At 39.2% G+C, this 16,898-nt stretch overlaps 1 protein-coding gene across 1 annotated transcript; it reads left to right on the top strand.

The window, feature by feature from the left end:
• Nucleotides 1–321: 321 nt before the first annotated feature.
• SLC6A19 (solute carrier family 6 (neutral amino acid transporter), member 19) lies at nucleotides 322–16,764 on the top strand (the record flags this gene model as incomplete). Its single annotated transcript, XM_008947648.1, has 8 exons — nucleotides 322–590; nucleotides 7,995–8,135; nucleotides 9,657–9,794; nucleotides 11,084–11,265; nucleotides 12,002–12,112; nucleotides 12,882–12,994; nucleotides 15,034–15,162; nucleotides 16,608–16,764. Coding segments are annotated over exons 1-8 (1,173 nt in total), but the record flags the coding sequence as incomplete, so codon positions are not given.
• Nucleotides 16,765–16,898: the final 134 nt, after the last annotated feature.

Raw genomic sequence — 16,898 nt, 5'->3', positions numbered from 1 at the left:
ATTTGCTAGGGCTATATATGTATTTTAGTGAGTTTAAACAGGGAAGTGGCAAGGGGTGTTTCATGACCTTATAGGCGATTACGGTTTATAGCCAAATTATGTGCTGAATTACATTAGCTGAAATCAATGCCTTCCACCAGATGAACGGACTGTTCATAAAACCTTGACAGATAAAGCATTAATAAGTGTCAGAGCTGACTTGGTCAATTGAATGATTTGCTGACGCTTCTTTTTACCACAGGCCTGCACTTCCAAGTTTAGTGCCAAAGGTTCACTATATATAGCTGAAGACAGCAAACAGATGTTCTCTTTTTGCACAGATTTCTAACTAGCTGCCTGTTTCATCACCTCCTCACCGGGACAGTGTTTCCAGTCAGAGATTTAAAATATGGTGAAGCTACAGCTGCCCAATCCTGGCCTGGATGACAGGATACCTTCCCATGCACAACTGGAGGTCCTTGAGAAAGAAGAGGCAGACTCCAGACCAAAATGGGACAACAAGGCTCAGTATATGCTGACGTGTGTAGGGTTTTGTGTGGGCTTAGGAAATGTGTGGCGGTTTCCCTATCTCTGTCAGAGCCATGGAGGAGGTATGTCTTTAGCATATCTTAAATAACTTTGGCTATAAACTGTATTGAATCTCTCTTTGAGAAACAAAAAATGAAATATGTTTAGAACTGGTCAGTTCCTGTAAGACGTGTGATGTTCATGTCTAGAAGACTGTCTAATGGAGGAGGTTATTTCACAGGTTATGAACACCCTCTGAAGTCATGTTAGTGATGGAAAAAAAGGAAGGGACTGCTTTTATTTCAGGACACAGGATTGATCAAATCAGTCTTGCACTGTCATATACATCATATATTTTCTCAGTCTAAAACTGTTACTTTACATACATGCATATATATATAAAATGTATATTTTAAAATATTAATAAACTACTTGGAAGGGTAATTCTGTTCACAATCCAAAATAATCTTTTCATGATAGGGTTTTCATTGGTTTTGTACTGGTCTGTGTATCGGCTGTAGGGTCAGTGTGTGTGTAATTAATGATGGGAGTAATGGTGTGAAAGTAGTTAATGTTAAGAATATGTTTTTAGCAATTGCTGTTATTAAGTAATTTAAAATATATGCTATTTACCATATAAGTTGCTGTGAGTCCATAGGGTTCAGGTTAGGACTGAATGAACACACTAAAATTTTTGATTTGTTCTTTTACTGTTTGTTTTCAAAGATGATCTTGAGCTGAACCATTGACTCAATATTATATGACAGCATAAACTTCTCATTTTCTGACAGTCTTTTCTGCCTACTATCCACTTCTTAGCTGCATTTTACTCTGAGATTTGTATAAAAAGTGTTTGTTCCTTTGTGATGTCTGATCATGAAAGAAAATTTTTTGCTTAAAGAACTTGGTTTCAAAGTAATTCTCATTAAATATACCCAGTGATATGATTAGAAATTGCTTTTCCTAGTTAGAGTAGGGACCAGGGAGGGCTCTGTGAGGAGCTGCTGGTACAAACTCAGGGACTTTTAACAATAGATGACTCAGTTGCAAGAAGAGATGCTTTTAATATTAAGGTTTTTCTGACATGGTCTGTTAACATGGATGTTAGCATGGGCTCCTGACTTGAGCTAGTGTTTAGAGTTTACAGGGAAGGTCATTTACATTTACTGAAGGCCATTTGTAGCACAGCCAACTGTTGTAACAAAAAGCTAGAAGACACGCATACACAAAAAAACCACTACCCCCTTTCCATATGTGACAATTTTAATTTGAAAAAGGGGATGGGTATCTCCAAAATTCATGGTATTCTTTGGCTTTTGAGGTTCTTCTGCTTAGTCACAGAAAGTGGACATGCCCTGTTTCTCAGGGCTGATTTTTCTGACTTATATAATTGAAGATTTATGAATTACTTGTGTGTGTCTATCAGTACTGTATTTTAATTTATCCTTTGGCACCAATTATTTTTCTTTCTCATAATCCTGTGTCTTGTCCTTGCTCAGGACCACTAACAACAGTTAGTCCTGGCTTCTTGCTTCCCTGTGACTCTCTCAAGTTTTAGGTGGAAGTTGAAAGGCATCACATAGCAAAGAAATGATGCAGCTTGCTATGGGCTTAGAGCTATGGTACAGATAATGTGTCCCTGTAGCCAGACTTCCTACTTTCTCTATCAATTCTTCTGCAAATGCTGGGACTCATACCAATACAGAAGAGTGAACAGCAATGCCTTGCTGTGGCCTCCTAGACAGAACTCCTTAACTTCATCACATGTGAGGGTGGAGAGGTCTTGTGCCATCCCTCCTCCTTTCTTGCTGTGAAGTGCACCTCAGCCTTTTCTTGTGGGTCAAAATCCAACTCCTGCTACCACTGCCATCCTCTCATTGCAGTTCCTGGTCTCTAACTTTTCCCTTCAGGCAGAAAAAGAAATGACTTCTGCTGTTCTTTGGATGGAAGATTTTGAATTTGAACATGTGACTATCCATATTGTAAAAACAGGTCTTGAAGTTCTTATTTCTGAAGATATTTTGGTGTTGATACATTTTTTTGCCTGAGATTTTCTGGCTTCTGCCCCTCTAATTCCCATTCAGCATGTTCACAGCACAGGGAATGCTCAATAGATGCAGCATTCCACATCAGCTTTGTTTGCACAGATGCTCTTAGGTCTGGCTTCAGCTACCTCCGGTTAGAAATATCTATTTACTAGATATTTTGGACATTTTTCCTTAGCCTATGACACTCAGCATGGTGGCCAAGATGATTTATTCATCCTTGAATTTGTGTGGCCCACTCAGGGAACACAGATGTGCCTCTGTAACAGAGTGGGAGAAAACTGCAATGTTATGCACCTGCTTCCAAGTTAACTAACACAAAGCATCCACCATGCTCATGAGTGCACTGAGGAAGCTGTTTTCCCCTGGTCTGTCCAGAACCTTTACCCTGGATGGTGTCTGCCTTCACACTTCATGTCTTCAAGATATCGCTTCACTGAGTCCTGGGTACAGATGGAGATGGGGATTATGCTGTTCCTCAGTCTGTCCATGGCATGGTTACTTTAGAGTCCTAAAGCTCACTTTGGATATGGTTGTGGATTATGGCTGTGCATTAAGAGATTAAAAAAAAAATTACAACTATTTGCCACATAGTAAGTATCTGCAGGGGATGAGAATAAGTCCTAGGTGGTCACATAATTAGAGGTTGCCTCATAACGTGCATGCAGAATCAAGGTTGTGTAGACTACCTCATGAAAGTGGTTTCTAATATCTGAGGGTTTGTTTTGCTATCTTAACTTCTTTCTTTTTGAAATATGAGTTATACAGACATTTGGAGACATTTAGCATGGCTGAGGTCTGGTAGCAAGGATATAGATAGTATTTAAGCAAGAACATTCTCAAATGAGGCTGGATGTCCATCTACTTTGTGAATCAGTGTTTGCACATTTCATATCCCTCATGAAACATAAACAGACCTTTGTGAAGTATAAAATTTACTCTTGTAGTACTTGGACTTGAAGGAAGGTGGGTTTTTTCACTGTAAATTGACTGTAGTGAAGGTACTTCAGAACACTGAGTTTATAGATAATTCTTATTTTCAGATACTTGAACTTAAATTTAGAATTATTTGGGGGCTGTTTCTTCCTAAACACAACACTAGGATAGTGCTTTAACACTGCGATACCCACATATACAAAAAGAATAATTATATAATTTACTTAGTTTTGTTAGTGTTCGGTTTACTTCCTTCTTTACTAAAATTTAGTAAAGAACATTTTATCCTTGTCATGTCTTAGAAGTTGTAAAGTCCATCATTACCACAGGCAAACTGGATTTCAATATATACACAATGTAAAAGCTCCAGTGTTTGCCTCAGTGTGCTTTCACCAGCTTAATGAGATTGAAATTTCCTCTCATTTGATAGCTATCTCTGACATTACACATAGGTTTCATTTAATCTTTATTGAGCATCATGTCATTTAATCAACTGTTAAACATTTTTGTTTCATCCTTGATGAGTATTGCAAAAAAGAGGATGTATATTTAATGTTTAAACCATTGATAAAAAGTCATTAAGTCTACAGCTTGCTTATGCCTGCAGTAAACCTTGCCACTGTGTGAGGGACAACTTCTACATCTCTGTGCATGCTACGCTGAGCAAAGTGACAATAATGACATCAGCAGTTCCTCGCTGGTACTGGTGGCCCTCACTACAGCTGAGGTCTAAGAATATGATAGCATAGAAAAAAACCTCTCTGTCTGAAGCTCATCTCTCTTCCCTTTATGAGGAATTATGTGAAAGCAATAATAATTTTTTTTCAATTTCACATCAGAAACTTAGATTAAAGAGAGAGTAATAGCTACACAGATGTTCAAACCAAATATTGTGTGTCCTGAAATACAGTACTGCAACAAGATGAGAATCTGGTATCTCAGCTGTGAGGCTTTCAGACTGCAGGATTACTCATTGTTTATATACATCCATGCAGCAGTTACTTTCAGATCATTAGTTTATTTGTTAGGTTCATAAAAGTATGACAGCTTAAAAAGCATTGGGGTTTTCTTTATGTCCCGTCTAGCAGCCTTGTAGAGCCATTATCACTTATTTTTCCATTATAGCTTCTTTCTGAAAGGTTGGGGGGAAATTGAGAGAAATGGAAAATGCAGCAGAGTTGGGTCTCTGAGCTGGCTGTTAGAATTGAACCCTGGAAAGAGAAGAACCCAAGAAAGAGAAAAGAGCAGTGTACATGATTGAGAACTGCCGTCTCACTTCTCTTGGAAATATATGAATATTTCTACAGCTAAATATAGGTGGTTTTACCTATTTGTCCAGTTCTGACATGGCACACTTTGCATTTTTAACTCATCAGAGCTACCCTACTGTACATGGTTAGCCGTTCAAGCTAGAAAAGTCTTAGTTGCATCTGTTTGTGTAAGGCTGTGTATTCTGCACTGCACAGAATCGGTGTACACGTGGTGTGCCTGTGGTAACAACAGGGGTCAACAGAGACCCACCTTCTTCATCCATGTCCATCCAAAATCTGAAATTTATGTTGTGGTGATTCCACACATAGCGAAGAAGCTGAGGAGCTGTGAGCATCCAGCTGGACAGCACACCTTTTCATGGCTCCACAAAGGGCAGCCTTTCCCCTTTCTGTGGCTATGCAAGGAAGGTCATGGAATCCCTTTATCTGACTGCTCTATAAAAGATGTGTCATGCTTAAAGACTTCTTTTATGACATCTTAACAAAGGTACCTCTGAAAGTACCTTGAGACCTCAGGAAATCCCATGAGGTTGATACAGTGCTCATGGCCTTACATGTGGTTGGAACACACAATGTATTTCTATTTGCAGCTCCATTCATTGATAAGTAACTTGGCTGGGGTGAAAGGCCAGAGGCTCTGTGCGTGGAGGTTGTTTCACTGACTCTCCCATGTAGGAAGGAATCCATTGGGATGTAGGGGGATAGATCTCGACAGTGAGGGGGCACTCAGCACATACGCTGCAACAATCCTGTTTTCTATGAAAGGAAGAACAAAACAGTTGAGAGAATTGTTATTTACAGAAATAGGGTGGGATATTAGCAGAGAACAAACTCTTTGAATTCAAATTTTCATGCACTGCATGTCTAACCAGATGCAGAGGGGCCCTTATGTGCATGGCAGTGCATGTTCCAGCACAACTAAGCAACTCCATACAGACAAAATGGAACAAACCTTTAGAAATGCCACAAACAGTCTGAAAGGACAGAAGGAGTCAGATCCTTGAAGTTGTGGAATCTGACACAATTTCAGTGAAACCCAGAACCTCTGCCAGCATTGGGTAAGAGTTTTGCATCACCAGTGACGCCAGGGCACAGGCAGCTGAAGAGTACATCACCATGTCTGGGACAGTTGCCTTTCAGCAGCCAGTCAACAAGGCATGGAAAGAGAGCGGCCTGGTTACATCTGACATCAGCAGCTCCTGCTGACAGTAATTTTGTAGAAGTCCCTGGAGTGGTGGGAAAACAGAGGGGAAGAACCTTACTTTGAAAATGATCCTACTCCCTCTAAAACTGAAATATGTCCTATATGTTTCATGTGTTTGTGACATGAAAATACATATTCAGAAAGAAACAGGCTAGGAAGCGATTGCTGTAGCATTGATGCCATTTGTAATGATAACTAAGGTAAGATCATAGTACTAAGGTTTGAATTTACAACTAGAGGAGTTCAGTTTCCTCAAAACTAGGATCACCATTCCTCCATTCCTTTCTGGCTTTACAAAATAGCTACTTTTCTCCAAGGTAAGAGAGCACCAGCTTGAGGCTCCTTGGTCTAACAGGTAGCTGCTCCTCACTATTGCCAGGCTTTTGTTCTTTCAAGGACTACACCGTCTCTGGAAAAAGGAATATAGCTGAGATGTGAGAAGTGGGGAAGAAAACAAATGAGATACTGTCCTCTTTGTTGATGACATCCATATTATCCATTTCCCAAAGTGACAGACTGACATAGAAAAAAAGGAGGGAAGAGTCAGCAGAGTTGGAAGTTTAGCAAACTTCTTACAAATAACAATTAATAACAAGTCTCTGTTGTTAGAGTGGTAGTTTTTCATGCATACAAGATGAGCTACAGTGGTTTTGAAAACTGTTACATTTTTACTAAGACCTTTTTGTGTTACTAAATGTCATGTTTTACTGAAGTCTGAGAGTATCATGTCTATATAGTTACCTTTGGAAACCAGCTTTAAGAAAAAATATATCTGCTGGTGCATCAGATCGTTCAACTTGATGAGTGGCATGTGCATTTTGAAAGTGCTCAGCATTTTGATTGGCATTTTCTGTATTCAAAGCTATGGATTTTGATTAGTACATCTTTAAAAAGCCTATGAAAGACAGGCGTGTAACTAGCACTACCTGAATTCCATAGGAGTGGAAAGCAATTTCATTAGAATAGTGGCCACTCAATACAACAATATTGTTTTCAGCAGACTTCATTGAAGTCCACAGAAAATGATGAATTTCCAGTAATGATAATTTCCAAAACTGGTGTCAACAATGTCAAGAAGCTACCTCATGTAGCAAAGCATGCAGTGCAGCTCTTCTGAAAAGCATCCAACTGCCTTGAATTCAAAACTGTAGTCTCCATTCTTCAAATTTCCTTTCACTGTTATCTGCTTTTCATTTCATACATGAGGAAACAGTCAGCAAATACCCAAACCTGAACTGTTCACATATTGTTTTGCATTATTTTTTTCATGCACTGAGGTTTTTTACTGCTTATGATATAAGAAGTTAATTTAAAGACTTTCTGTAATGACAGGTAACAGTAATTCTAGTAAGTAGCAATTTTCAAGCATTTGACTATGCACTTTGATACTCCATGGTAGTGTCATATGTTATTTCCATGTCAGAGGTACACTTTATTCAGTAAAAATTAATTTTAGAAACTCTTCCTATACTAACCAGCATTGTCATAATCAACAGGGTTCGAACCCTGAACTTCAGACATCTTCTACTAAAATATAAAAGCTGTTGAGCACAGTTGGCAAGAAGTTATTGGTTATTTTATGTAGACAGCCCCAGATTGCTGCCTAATCTTTTGAGGCATCTTTTTTAGTTCATTCATCTACTTCATATAACTGGCATGATTCATCATTATAAAACCATAATTTTTTGCAGGGGAAAAAAAATAAAAGGAAGTCACTCCAGGAAAGTAACTTCCTTTCTTCCACTTGCAATCCAAAGGTGGCTCCTTCAAAGTTTAACCTGGGGAGTCTATAATTTGTGTTTATGTTTGCCACTTAGGAAGAATAAGAATTCCTACCTGAGACCACATATTTAATGAAGTCCCCTGCATTGGAAATCAAGCAAAAGTATTGCTCAGAAACTGGAGAAGAGTTTCCATAAGTCTGCTTACAGTTTGCTTACTGTTTCAGAAGCCTTCAGAACTGAAGTTTGTGCTTTACTGTAGTGCTTCACTGATAGGAAACTTTTTTTTTTTTTTTCTTATCCATTTCAGGAGCCTTCATGATCCCTTTCCTGATTTTGCTAGTCTTGGAGGGTATCCCTCTGCTTCATCTTGAGTTTGCCATTGGTCAAAGGCTGAGGAAAGGCAGCGTGGGTGTTTGGAGTTCTATCCACCCTACCCTGAAAGGGGTCGGTAAGTCCAAAGAGGATACAAAAAGCCACCTGAGAAAGCACAACTCTCTGAACTGATAATCTTAAGAGCAGAGCTTGAGGATTTTATTCTGGTGTGCCATGAGAAATTCCAAGATCTATTCCTTTTCCCTTCTCACTAACTCTGTGTTGATAGGTTGTGCTAATCATGGTAAGGCACTATGACAGCTTTGTGTCTACATTTTCAGGTACTATATATCCCGTTAAAACTTTAATTTAAGACAAATGTAGAGCTTCAAATATATCCTCCTTATTGAAACTGGCTGTTCTGACTGTTTCTGTGAATAAATAATAGTTGAATCTTTCTCTAAGCTGGTCTACCAGACTCCAGCTCTGTGTAATGTTACTTTCTTACATATGAGAGAGGTACCACACTAAAAGCCATGGAGACCTTATTTCACAGAAAAGACTTCTTCCTATCTGTATTAGACTTCTGAGTATTCAAACACTCTGTTTGACAATGTCGTAAAAGCAGCATGCTAAAACATTGCGTTAAAAACTCCACAGATACCTCATTACACAGGCAACACAGGAGGTGCCACCTTAACAGCAGGAAAGACTAGGAGAAGACTAGGAGAGTGACCAAGTACTGGCACAGATTGCCCAGAGAGGTTGTGGAATCTCTATCCTTAGAGATATTAAAAATCTGCCTTGGCATGGTCCTGGACAACTGGCTGTAGTTGACCCTGCTTGAGCAGGGGATTGCACAAGATGACCTCTACTTCCCCACCTCAGCTCTTCTGTGATCCTGTGATTACCATACACTTGAAAGGGAAGGAACACAGCCAGTTAGGACTGTTGTTGTCATCCACTGCATCTGTAAATCAGTTACAAAAGATATTTGTTCATTGCATCTGGAATTTTTCAAACTTCTTCAGAATGTATAAGAGTCCTCAGGAGCTAATCATTAGCATTTACGGATACTAGAGAAGTCACCAGAGGTTGATTACTGGAGAGCAAGTGAGAAAGGGGAGGTACCAGCTTGAATCCTGCACCTTTTTATAGACTGTGCCTCCTGGCAGCTATCCATCCTATAAAATAAAGACTAGCCACATACAACTGCTGACCTCTACAGTGACATCGTGGAAGGGGAAAACAACCTGTGACTCATTTGGGCAAAAGCCCAAGTCAGTTGAGCTTCACATACACCAAACATCCCAAATTCCCTAGATGTCAGCAGGTGAGATGGTGAACAGGATTATGTAGTGTGTGTATGGAGTTAGTTCACCCATAATGTTGGCTCCTGAGTGGGTGATAGCCTCAGTCCCAGACTAGTTTTAGGCTGTATGACTATGTAGGACTCACCTGTCCAACCTTTAGATAATGAATTCAGTGATTAAACTTACATCTAAAATAAAGACAGGAGAAGGAAAAGACTATAAACCATGAAATTAGGGGGAAGAGGAGAGTGAGGAAAGGTTGAGGTTCATACCTTATATTTTGATATGTTTTGAAGTCTAAAGTATGGAAATTTACATTGCTTTCTGATTTTATTTTTTTTCAGGCATAGCAGCAATGTTTGTATCCTTCCTGGTGGGTTTATATTACAATACTATTATTGCCTGGGTGATGTGGTATTTCTTCAACTCCTTCCAAGAGCCCCTGCCCTGGAGTAGCTGTCCCCTCAATGAGAACAGAACAGGTATATTTTATGAAATATTGTATTTTGTTGTGAAGCACATTTTTCTGTTTCTAGCAATTAGCCCAGGCAGTGAGCCTCTTTCTGTAAAACAACAGTAAGGCGTGACAGTCTTGTCAGGAACATTGTGCTATTTTAATACTTGTTTTGTAAAAATTCACGTTCTGTAGAAAGAGATCAGTGCTTAATCTTTGAGCCAAACTTTGGCTGTTTATATGAAACTTCAGAGCTGATTGTGACAGATGTAGTCCCATACAGAATAATCACAAAGTGCAAGTCTACCATATACATTAACACTTTCCAAATTTAGACAATGTGTTTCATCCATCTCTTCCCCAACAGCCCTCTGTTAGCATATGGAAAAGGAAAAAAATAATAATAAAAAAAGAGATGTGTGATCCATATGACACACCTGTATCTCTCAATATGACAGCAGTCTGTAGCTCCATGGAGACTGCTTGGTGACAGCAGCTTTGTTTTCTGTAGTCAGCCCTGCATTAAACTGTACGAAGCAGGTTTTTCTGCTGGGTCAGTGAACAGTTCTTTGGAGAGCTTTGCTCTTCTCCTCCCCTCCCAGAGTAAGTATAAAAAGCCTCACAGAGGGGCAGGCCAGGGCAGAGTACTGCACAGGTCAGCAAATTTCACGGAGCTGAGAATCCAGCCCGAGCTGACAAGACCTTGAACAATGCCCCACAAAACAGAAAGACAAATCACTGCTGATCTGAAGGAGATGTGGGAGGGTAAGAGCTGCCAGCTGCAAGAAGCTGCAGGCAGATGCCCACGCTCCACCAGACAAGAGTGAGCAGGGTGCATGTGGAAGGCACAGAGTTCTTTGGGTTTTCTTTAAGAAGAGATAGGAAGTGTATAATTGTTGAAAAATATCTCCCTAACTGCTTTTCTTCTACCAACAAAAAAAAAATATTCCATGCAATACACAGATTTATGCTCAGAAATGCTCTCTATGCTTTCTTTACACAAGAAGCTTCTAACTTCACATTTTTGTGGGACAAAAGAAAAAATATAAATATAGAACGGTCTTTGGCTGAGTTTCAAAGATTTTAGCTGCATGGTTGAAACAATAGAAAAGGTAGCACCTGTATTAAAATCCCTGCTAAGAAAATTATCTTTTAAATCTTTGTTTTTACTTAAGCCAGCCTCTAAGAACCCAATATTTGCAACAGATTCATTGGCATTAGGTGGTATAATTTAGAACAATTGGTGTTTATTATTTGACTTCCTTTTTTTCAAGTAAATAAAAGACACACAGAATGAAAACAATTTTGTGGTTACAGATTACATAGAAGAATGTGCCAAGAGCTCTCCTGTAGATTATTTCTTCTACAGAGAAACATTAAACACCTCCACTTCCATTGAGGATTCAGGCACTATACAGTGGTGGCTTTTTTTATGTTTAACATGTGCATGGGGAGTATTGTATGTGTGCACAATCAGAGGCATCGAAACAACAGGAAAGGTACTCTATTTTGGTTTTTTATTAGATGATATTAATTATACTGTTGTGATTCCCTATTCATACAGACTTAATTATACTGTAGCAACTGCCTATTTATTGAGTAAAACTTCATATGTCATCACTGAGGCTGCATTTTGAAGAAGGGAGCTGAATGAAATGAAAGTTGATTTGATTTGTGTGGAGATTTTTGTGATCAATTTCGCTTCCATCTCCTGATAGGTCCTTGTACAACATTCTTTATTACCACCTTAACATTAATATTAACCTTTAATGCAGGATGGAAGGACTCTGTCTTTTTGCTATGGCCACTCTCTTCAGAATGTACATGTACAGACTTATTTGAGTTTCTGCTAGTCCTTAATATTATCTTTCTAAAAGAGTGGCAAATGTTCTGCTGCCCAGCGAAGCCCTAAGAGTCCATCCTTACATCAGCAGCTTCAACCTGATCTCAGGGTATAGATCGTTTTTTATGCTACTTCTGAGTGATCCGAGTTGAATTTCAGCAATGACAACTTGTCTTAAATAGAGCACTATAACTACAAAAATTTCTCTTATCAAAATGTACTGCACATACTGCTTCTCTTTAACATAGTTTTCTGCAGAACGTTGTGATGTGCTTGAAACTTGCAATCATTGTTAGTCAGAGTATTGTTTATTCCACACTTTTAATCCCTGCAGTGCTATTTTAATTCAAGTGTTCTATTTTAAGTGTTTTACATACATGCTTCTTGTGCAGGCTGTGTACATAACATCAACTCTTCCATACCTTGTGCTCACCATTTTCCTAATCCGGGGTCTGACACTGAAAGGATCAACCAGTGGAATTGTGTATCTCTTCACCCCTAATGTAAGTCACTGCAAGTTCGTCCCTTAGTGAAACACGATGCAGTTCTCTCTGTAATTAACAACTGATTGAAAGTTAGTCCTCTCTGTGCTTTTCTTTCCCTCAAATACCTTTAAAATGTTGTTTCTGGGAGGTCAATCTTTTGCATAGGACGTGAGGTGTACATGCACACACACACATTCTCTCTCTCTCTCTCTCTCTTCCCACTTCCCATCAAAATCTGTTTTAAAAAATGGAAACATCATCACAGAGCAATGCAATGGGGATGCCATAAGTGGGATTGCTTTCTTTTCCTGTGTTCTAGCTAATGACAATCCTAACTTTAAAGAACAAATTGTCCAATTGGGAGTAGAACTCATCTAAACAGTATGGACAAAAGACTGAAGAGAATGGCTTAAGTATACAGCAGTTATCAAAAAAATCAAAAGGAGTTTTGTGTTCCATGAGAAGACCTTTGCACACACATTCTTAGTGCTAAATAATATAGTGCTAAATAATAAACACCTTTTCTGGAAACAGGCATGGCAGATGTCAGCTATGGAAAATAATTTGTTTATCAATTTTCAAAATACTTGTAGAAGACCTATACACAGGTTTTCTTTTTTTTTAAAAAAAAAAAAAAAAAAAGTTTGACAAAAGTATTGACCTATTTGTTATCATTCTTCAAAAATGGTGAGTTCTACAGGGTTAAAGTTCTTGTTTTAATTGTCATTTTAAATTCAGCCTACCTAGCAATGTTGTGTATGCCTAAAGCTGTGTCTGATGCCTTCAGGTTACTGAGCTGGCTAACCCAGTGACGTGGCTGGATGCAGGTGCTCAAGTGTTTTACTCTTTCTCCCTGGCCTTTGGAGGCCTCATTTCATTCTCCAGTTACAACTCTATTCAGTAAGTAGCCAGACAAAAGCCAAATTTTATATGAATATTTCATACTTTCAAAAGAAACGTGTCCAATTCTGCCCTATCATTATATGGTAACTACTTGGGACCTGGACATCACCCCCTCAAACAGGTAAGGCACATCCTAGCTCTTTTGAGCCAAGATTTCAGGTCCAAGTGCTGACTGACTTCCTACAGAAAGTTGTCATGATGCAAATTAGAAAGAAGGAGCCTGTCTGGCCACCGCCAGCTGATGAGCAGGAGCTTCCTTTGCAGGAGTGCTCAGTGCACGGTGTTGCCCGTTGTCTCCATGCTGCCAGAGCTGAGTAATGGTACACACATTTCAAAGCAATTTACAGACCACAGTCTAAATGTTTAGTTTAGAGATCAGAAGATACATCTACGAGTTTTGAAATTCAAATTCCATTCCTTCCTTTCTATATATACAATGGGGCCAGGGAAGATATGGAGTAAAAAGTGCAATCTCTCAGGGAATGACCCGGTCAGCCAATTACAACACTCACCCTCTCCAAATACTGGAGCAACCACCAGTGCCTCTTGGTGCTGTCCATCCCTTCAGCACTGTTCTCTGAAAACTAGTATTTTTGATAAATGTCTCCAAATTCAGTTTTGGTTATCTGTTTTGATCACATATGTGTTTCAGTTTTGGCTCAAGTTTGATGACACCACACCAGCATTTCAGTCACTGATGTAATTCCCCTGCCACCACTCTCAATTTCAGATGTTTTTTTCCAGAAGTTCATCTGGAATTTTTGGTGCCTGTGAGTCTTAGTACAAGGTGACAAGCCTCATTTGGGGTCCAAGTCAATATTCCCACAACCATGAGTAGCAGGGTTGTGAATGTCCTGCATCTTTCCAAAAGAGAAGGGTTCTCCTGCTTGTCCAACACACGGGACTGTGGCTCCAGGCCATGTTCCTTTAACTCTCAATCATTCATGACTTAAGGAGGAAACTGTAGAAAGCAATGAAATTCTCACAGAGAGATAAGAAAAAAAACATGCAAATACCATAGTGTTACACTGTGGTGCTGGGCCACCTGCATCCAGCAACAGCTGGACCAGGTGTATCCTCCTCCCAGATGGTTTGGGAGTACAAAAATATCAGGAAATACTGTGAGGTTGCAATGCTATCAGGGACTTACTCATTCATAACAAAGAGGAGCTTGAGCATCTCACTTTCTCTGAAGGAAAGAAATTTTTTTATCAAGTCTATCATTTAGAACCTCATGCTACAGTGAAAAAAAATTACATGAGAGCACAGCAAAGAATTTCAGTTCAATACTTTCTGCCCACTAGTGACGTGTTTGCAATACCATAAATGAGGAAAGACCACAATGTGACATGTCTTGGCTGGACAGGCTTGGCTTTCCTCTCTTGAAGGTGATCATAAAATTAAATATGACAACATCAAGTTAATCTTGATAGTGCTCTCTTGCCCAAGGTAAACATAATATCTAGAGCTTTACAACCTTCTCATAAAACCATTAACTAATTTAGTATTGATTCTTTATCTTGTCTCTCAGATGACAGTCTCCTCCTGGCCCTGCATTTTTTTTCATCTTAGCACGGATATGCTGGCAAGTGCCCACAGCAGAGAAGTCTTTAGAAAGCCGTTCAGTTTTCACAATGTAATAGCTTGTCTGTCCGACCTTATCAGTGTACCATTCCACTCTATTTCCAAAACTTGAGGACATTTTGAACCATCTTCTCTCCACAATTGAACAAAACTTTTCTCCAGGGTTCTTGGCTGCTGCAACTTCACTGTAGCAAAGTGCTATGGAAACTTTTGGAGAGTTCCCCCTTCTGAATGCTCAGACTCAACCCCAAACCATTCACTTGGCAGCAGAACACCCCAGCAGCTAAGAAACAGCTTACGCCAAGGTGTGTCTGCACACGTGCATGACAGGCTTGAAAAGGAGATGCACTTTTTGCCCTTCATGTGTTACTTGCCATGAGCCAGACATGGGAACGACTTAGAACTTTGGAAATGTGTTTAAAATTCACTTTTTTAATCTTTTTGAATTGCAGCAATAACTGTGAGAAAGATGCCCTGATTATCTCAGTGATCAATGGTTTCACATCCATCTATGCAGCAACTGTCATATACTCCATCATTGGATTCAGAGCCACAGAAAGATATGATGACTGTTTTGACAAGTAAGTTATGAAGAAAAAAAAAACAACCCAGAATACAGAGGTGTTTGTTTGGCTAAGACAGCTCTGCTAGCCTGGTGATAATGGATTTATTAGCTCTGAGCAATTGCAGCACCTAACGCACATTCTACCAGACCACTCATTACTTCAAAAAATTTAAATCATGTGGTATCAGCCCCATAGGGAGTGATAATTATTTGAGCAACCTTATTTCTTAGACAGATGTTGTGTAAGCATCCATATTTTATATTATTCCCATATTAGTTGATTTACAGATACAAGGGAAAAAGAGGATCTTGCATATTTTATTGTGGTTTTTGAAATGGTTATTTCAAATATAACTGCAGGTTACATAACAATTTCTATTTACATAAAGGTAGATTCAGTTATTGATACATTATTTCACTAAAACATGCTAGAATGTCTATAGTTTTAGAGGCAAATGTGAAAAATTAATCAATTGTAACAATGCATATAAAACATTCTGAAGGAATGTATCTATTTAAATGGATAAGGCAAGTTTCAATAAAACTGGTTCTGTGAAAAACTGGAAAAAATTCAAAAACTAACAAACAAAGGATACTATGCTGCTGCTATTTCTACTATGCCTGATGTCAAATCCCCACAGACCTCCTGACATAGTGGCCAAACTGTGCAGTTGTGCAATGAGCCACTGAAAGCACAGTCCCATTTTCAGAGAGCTCCCCATGACCAGGCAGTTCTGACAGTCCTGAAGAGGCCTGTCTGCAGCTGGATCACAGTGTAGGCACTTCAGGTGCTGCTGGTGACTCTGTATACTGGGAGACTACCCAAGTTAATTAATGAAATTCTTCCCATCTCAAGTCATTAGATGAAGCTCTTCCAGCCAACGGAAAATTGTCTAGAAACTGGGAAAAAAAAAAAAAAAATCACAATAATTGATGCCTGCTGAGCTGACGTATGGCATGGATGTAATGTAGCCTTGTCCCTGTGTCAGCTCTGTAGTTCGGTTACCTCCTGAAGAGCTGAACTGCTCAGGACTCATCAGAGGTACATCCTTTCACCAGCTTAATTCAGACCCTCTTCTTTCTGGGGCTGCCAAACACTGCAGGTTCCAGTCAAGCTCCTCCACAACACCTGCTCAGTCTGGGAACTCATGCCCAGTCTGCAGTGCAAAGATGGGTGTCTAACTTCTGCACAAGTCCCTTGAGTGCCCATCCATTTAGCTGCCATCTGAGCCATGAAAGACAGTATCGGAATCACCTTGGAAGAGGAAAGAAAGAATTTCACATGCACAAAACTGCTGGACTTCCCAATTTCAAAATCTGATCTTGAGCAACAGAAACACTGCTTCTTTTGTATCTTCATAAAAGACATCATGCTCTTAATAACTTGCTTGATGATGAAAATGAATCCTGAGGAAGCTTACAAATAAATAATTTCAAATGACCTGTGTTTCACTTTTTCAGAAATATTCTTACTCTGATGAATGCCTTTGATTTGCCAGAAGGTAATGTAACCCAAGATAACTTTGAGCAAATGCAGCAGCTATGTAACATGACTGATCCGATGACTTTTGCAAGCCTAAAGTTTGAAACCTGTCATCTGGAAAGTTTCCTGAACGATGTAAGTTTAACACCCTGACTCATATTGATACCACAAATAGGATAGGAACGCATAGCAATTTTTTAATTGTCTAATGCTTTTTCTTCTGAGGTCGTTGGGTTTGATATTAGGGCTTTAAACTAGATTCGAAGGGG

The sequence above is a fragment of the Merops nubicus genome, unplaced genomic scaffold (assembly GCF_000691845.1).
Source record: "Merops nubicus isolate BGI_N331 unplaced genomic scaffold, ASM69184v1 scaffold10169, whole genome shotgun sequence".
In the NCBI taxonomy this organism is placed as follows: domain Eukaryota; kingdom Metazoa; phylum Chordata; class Aves; order Coraciiformes; family Meropidae; genus Merops; species Merops nubicus.
The sequence above is the reverse complement of the archived record's forward strand: the minus strand, read 5'-3'. Positions and strand labels throughout refer to the sequence as shown.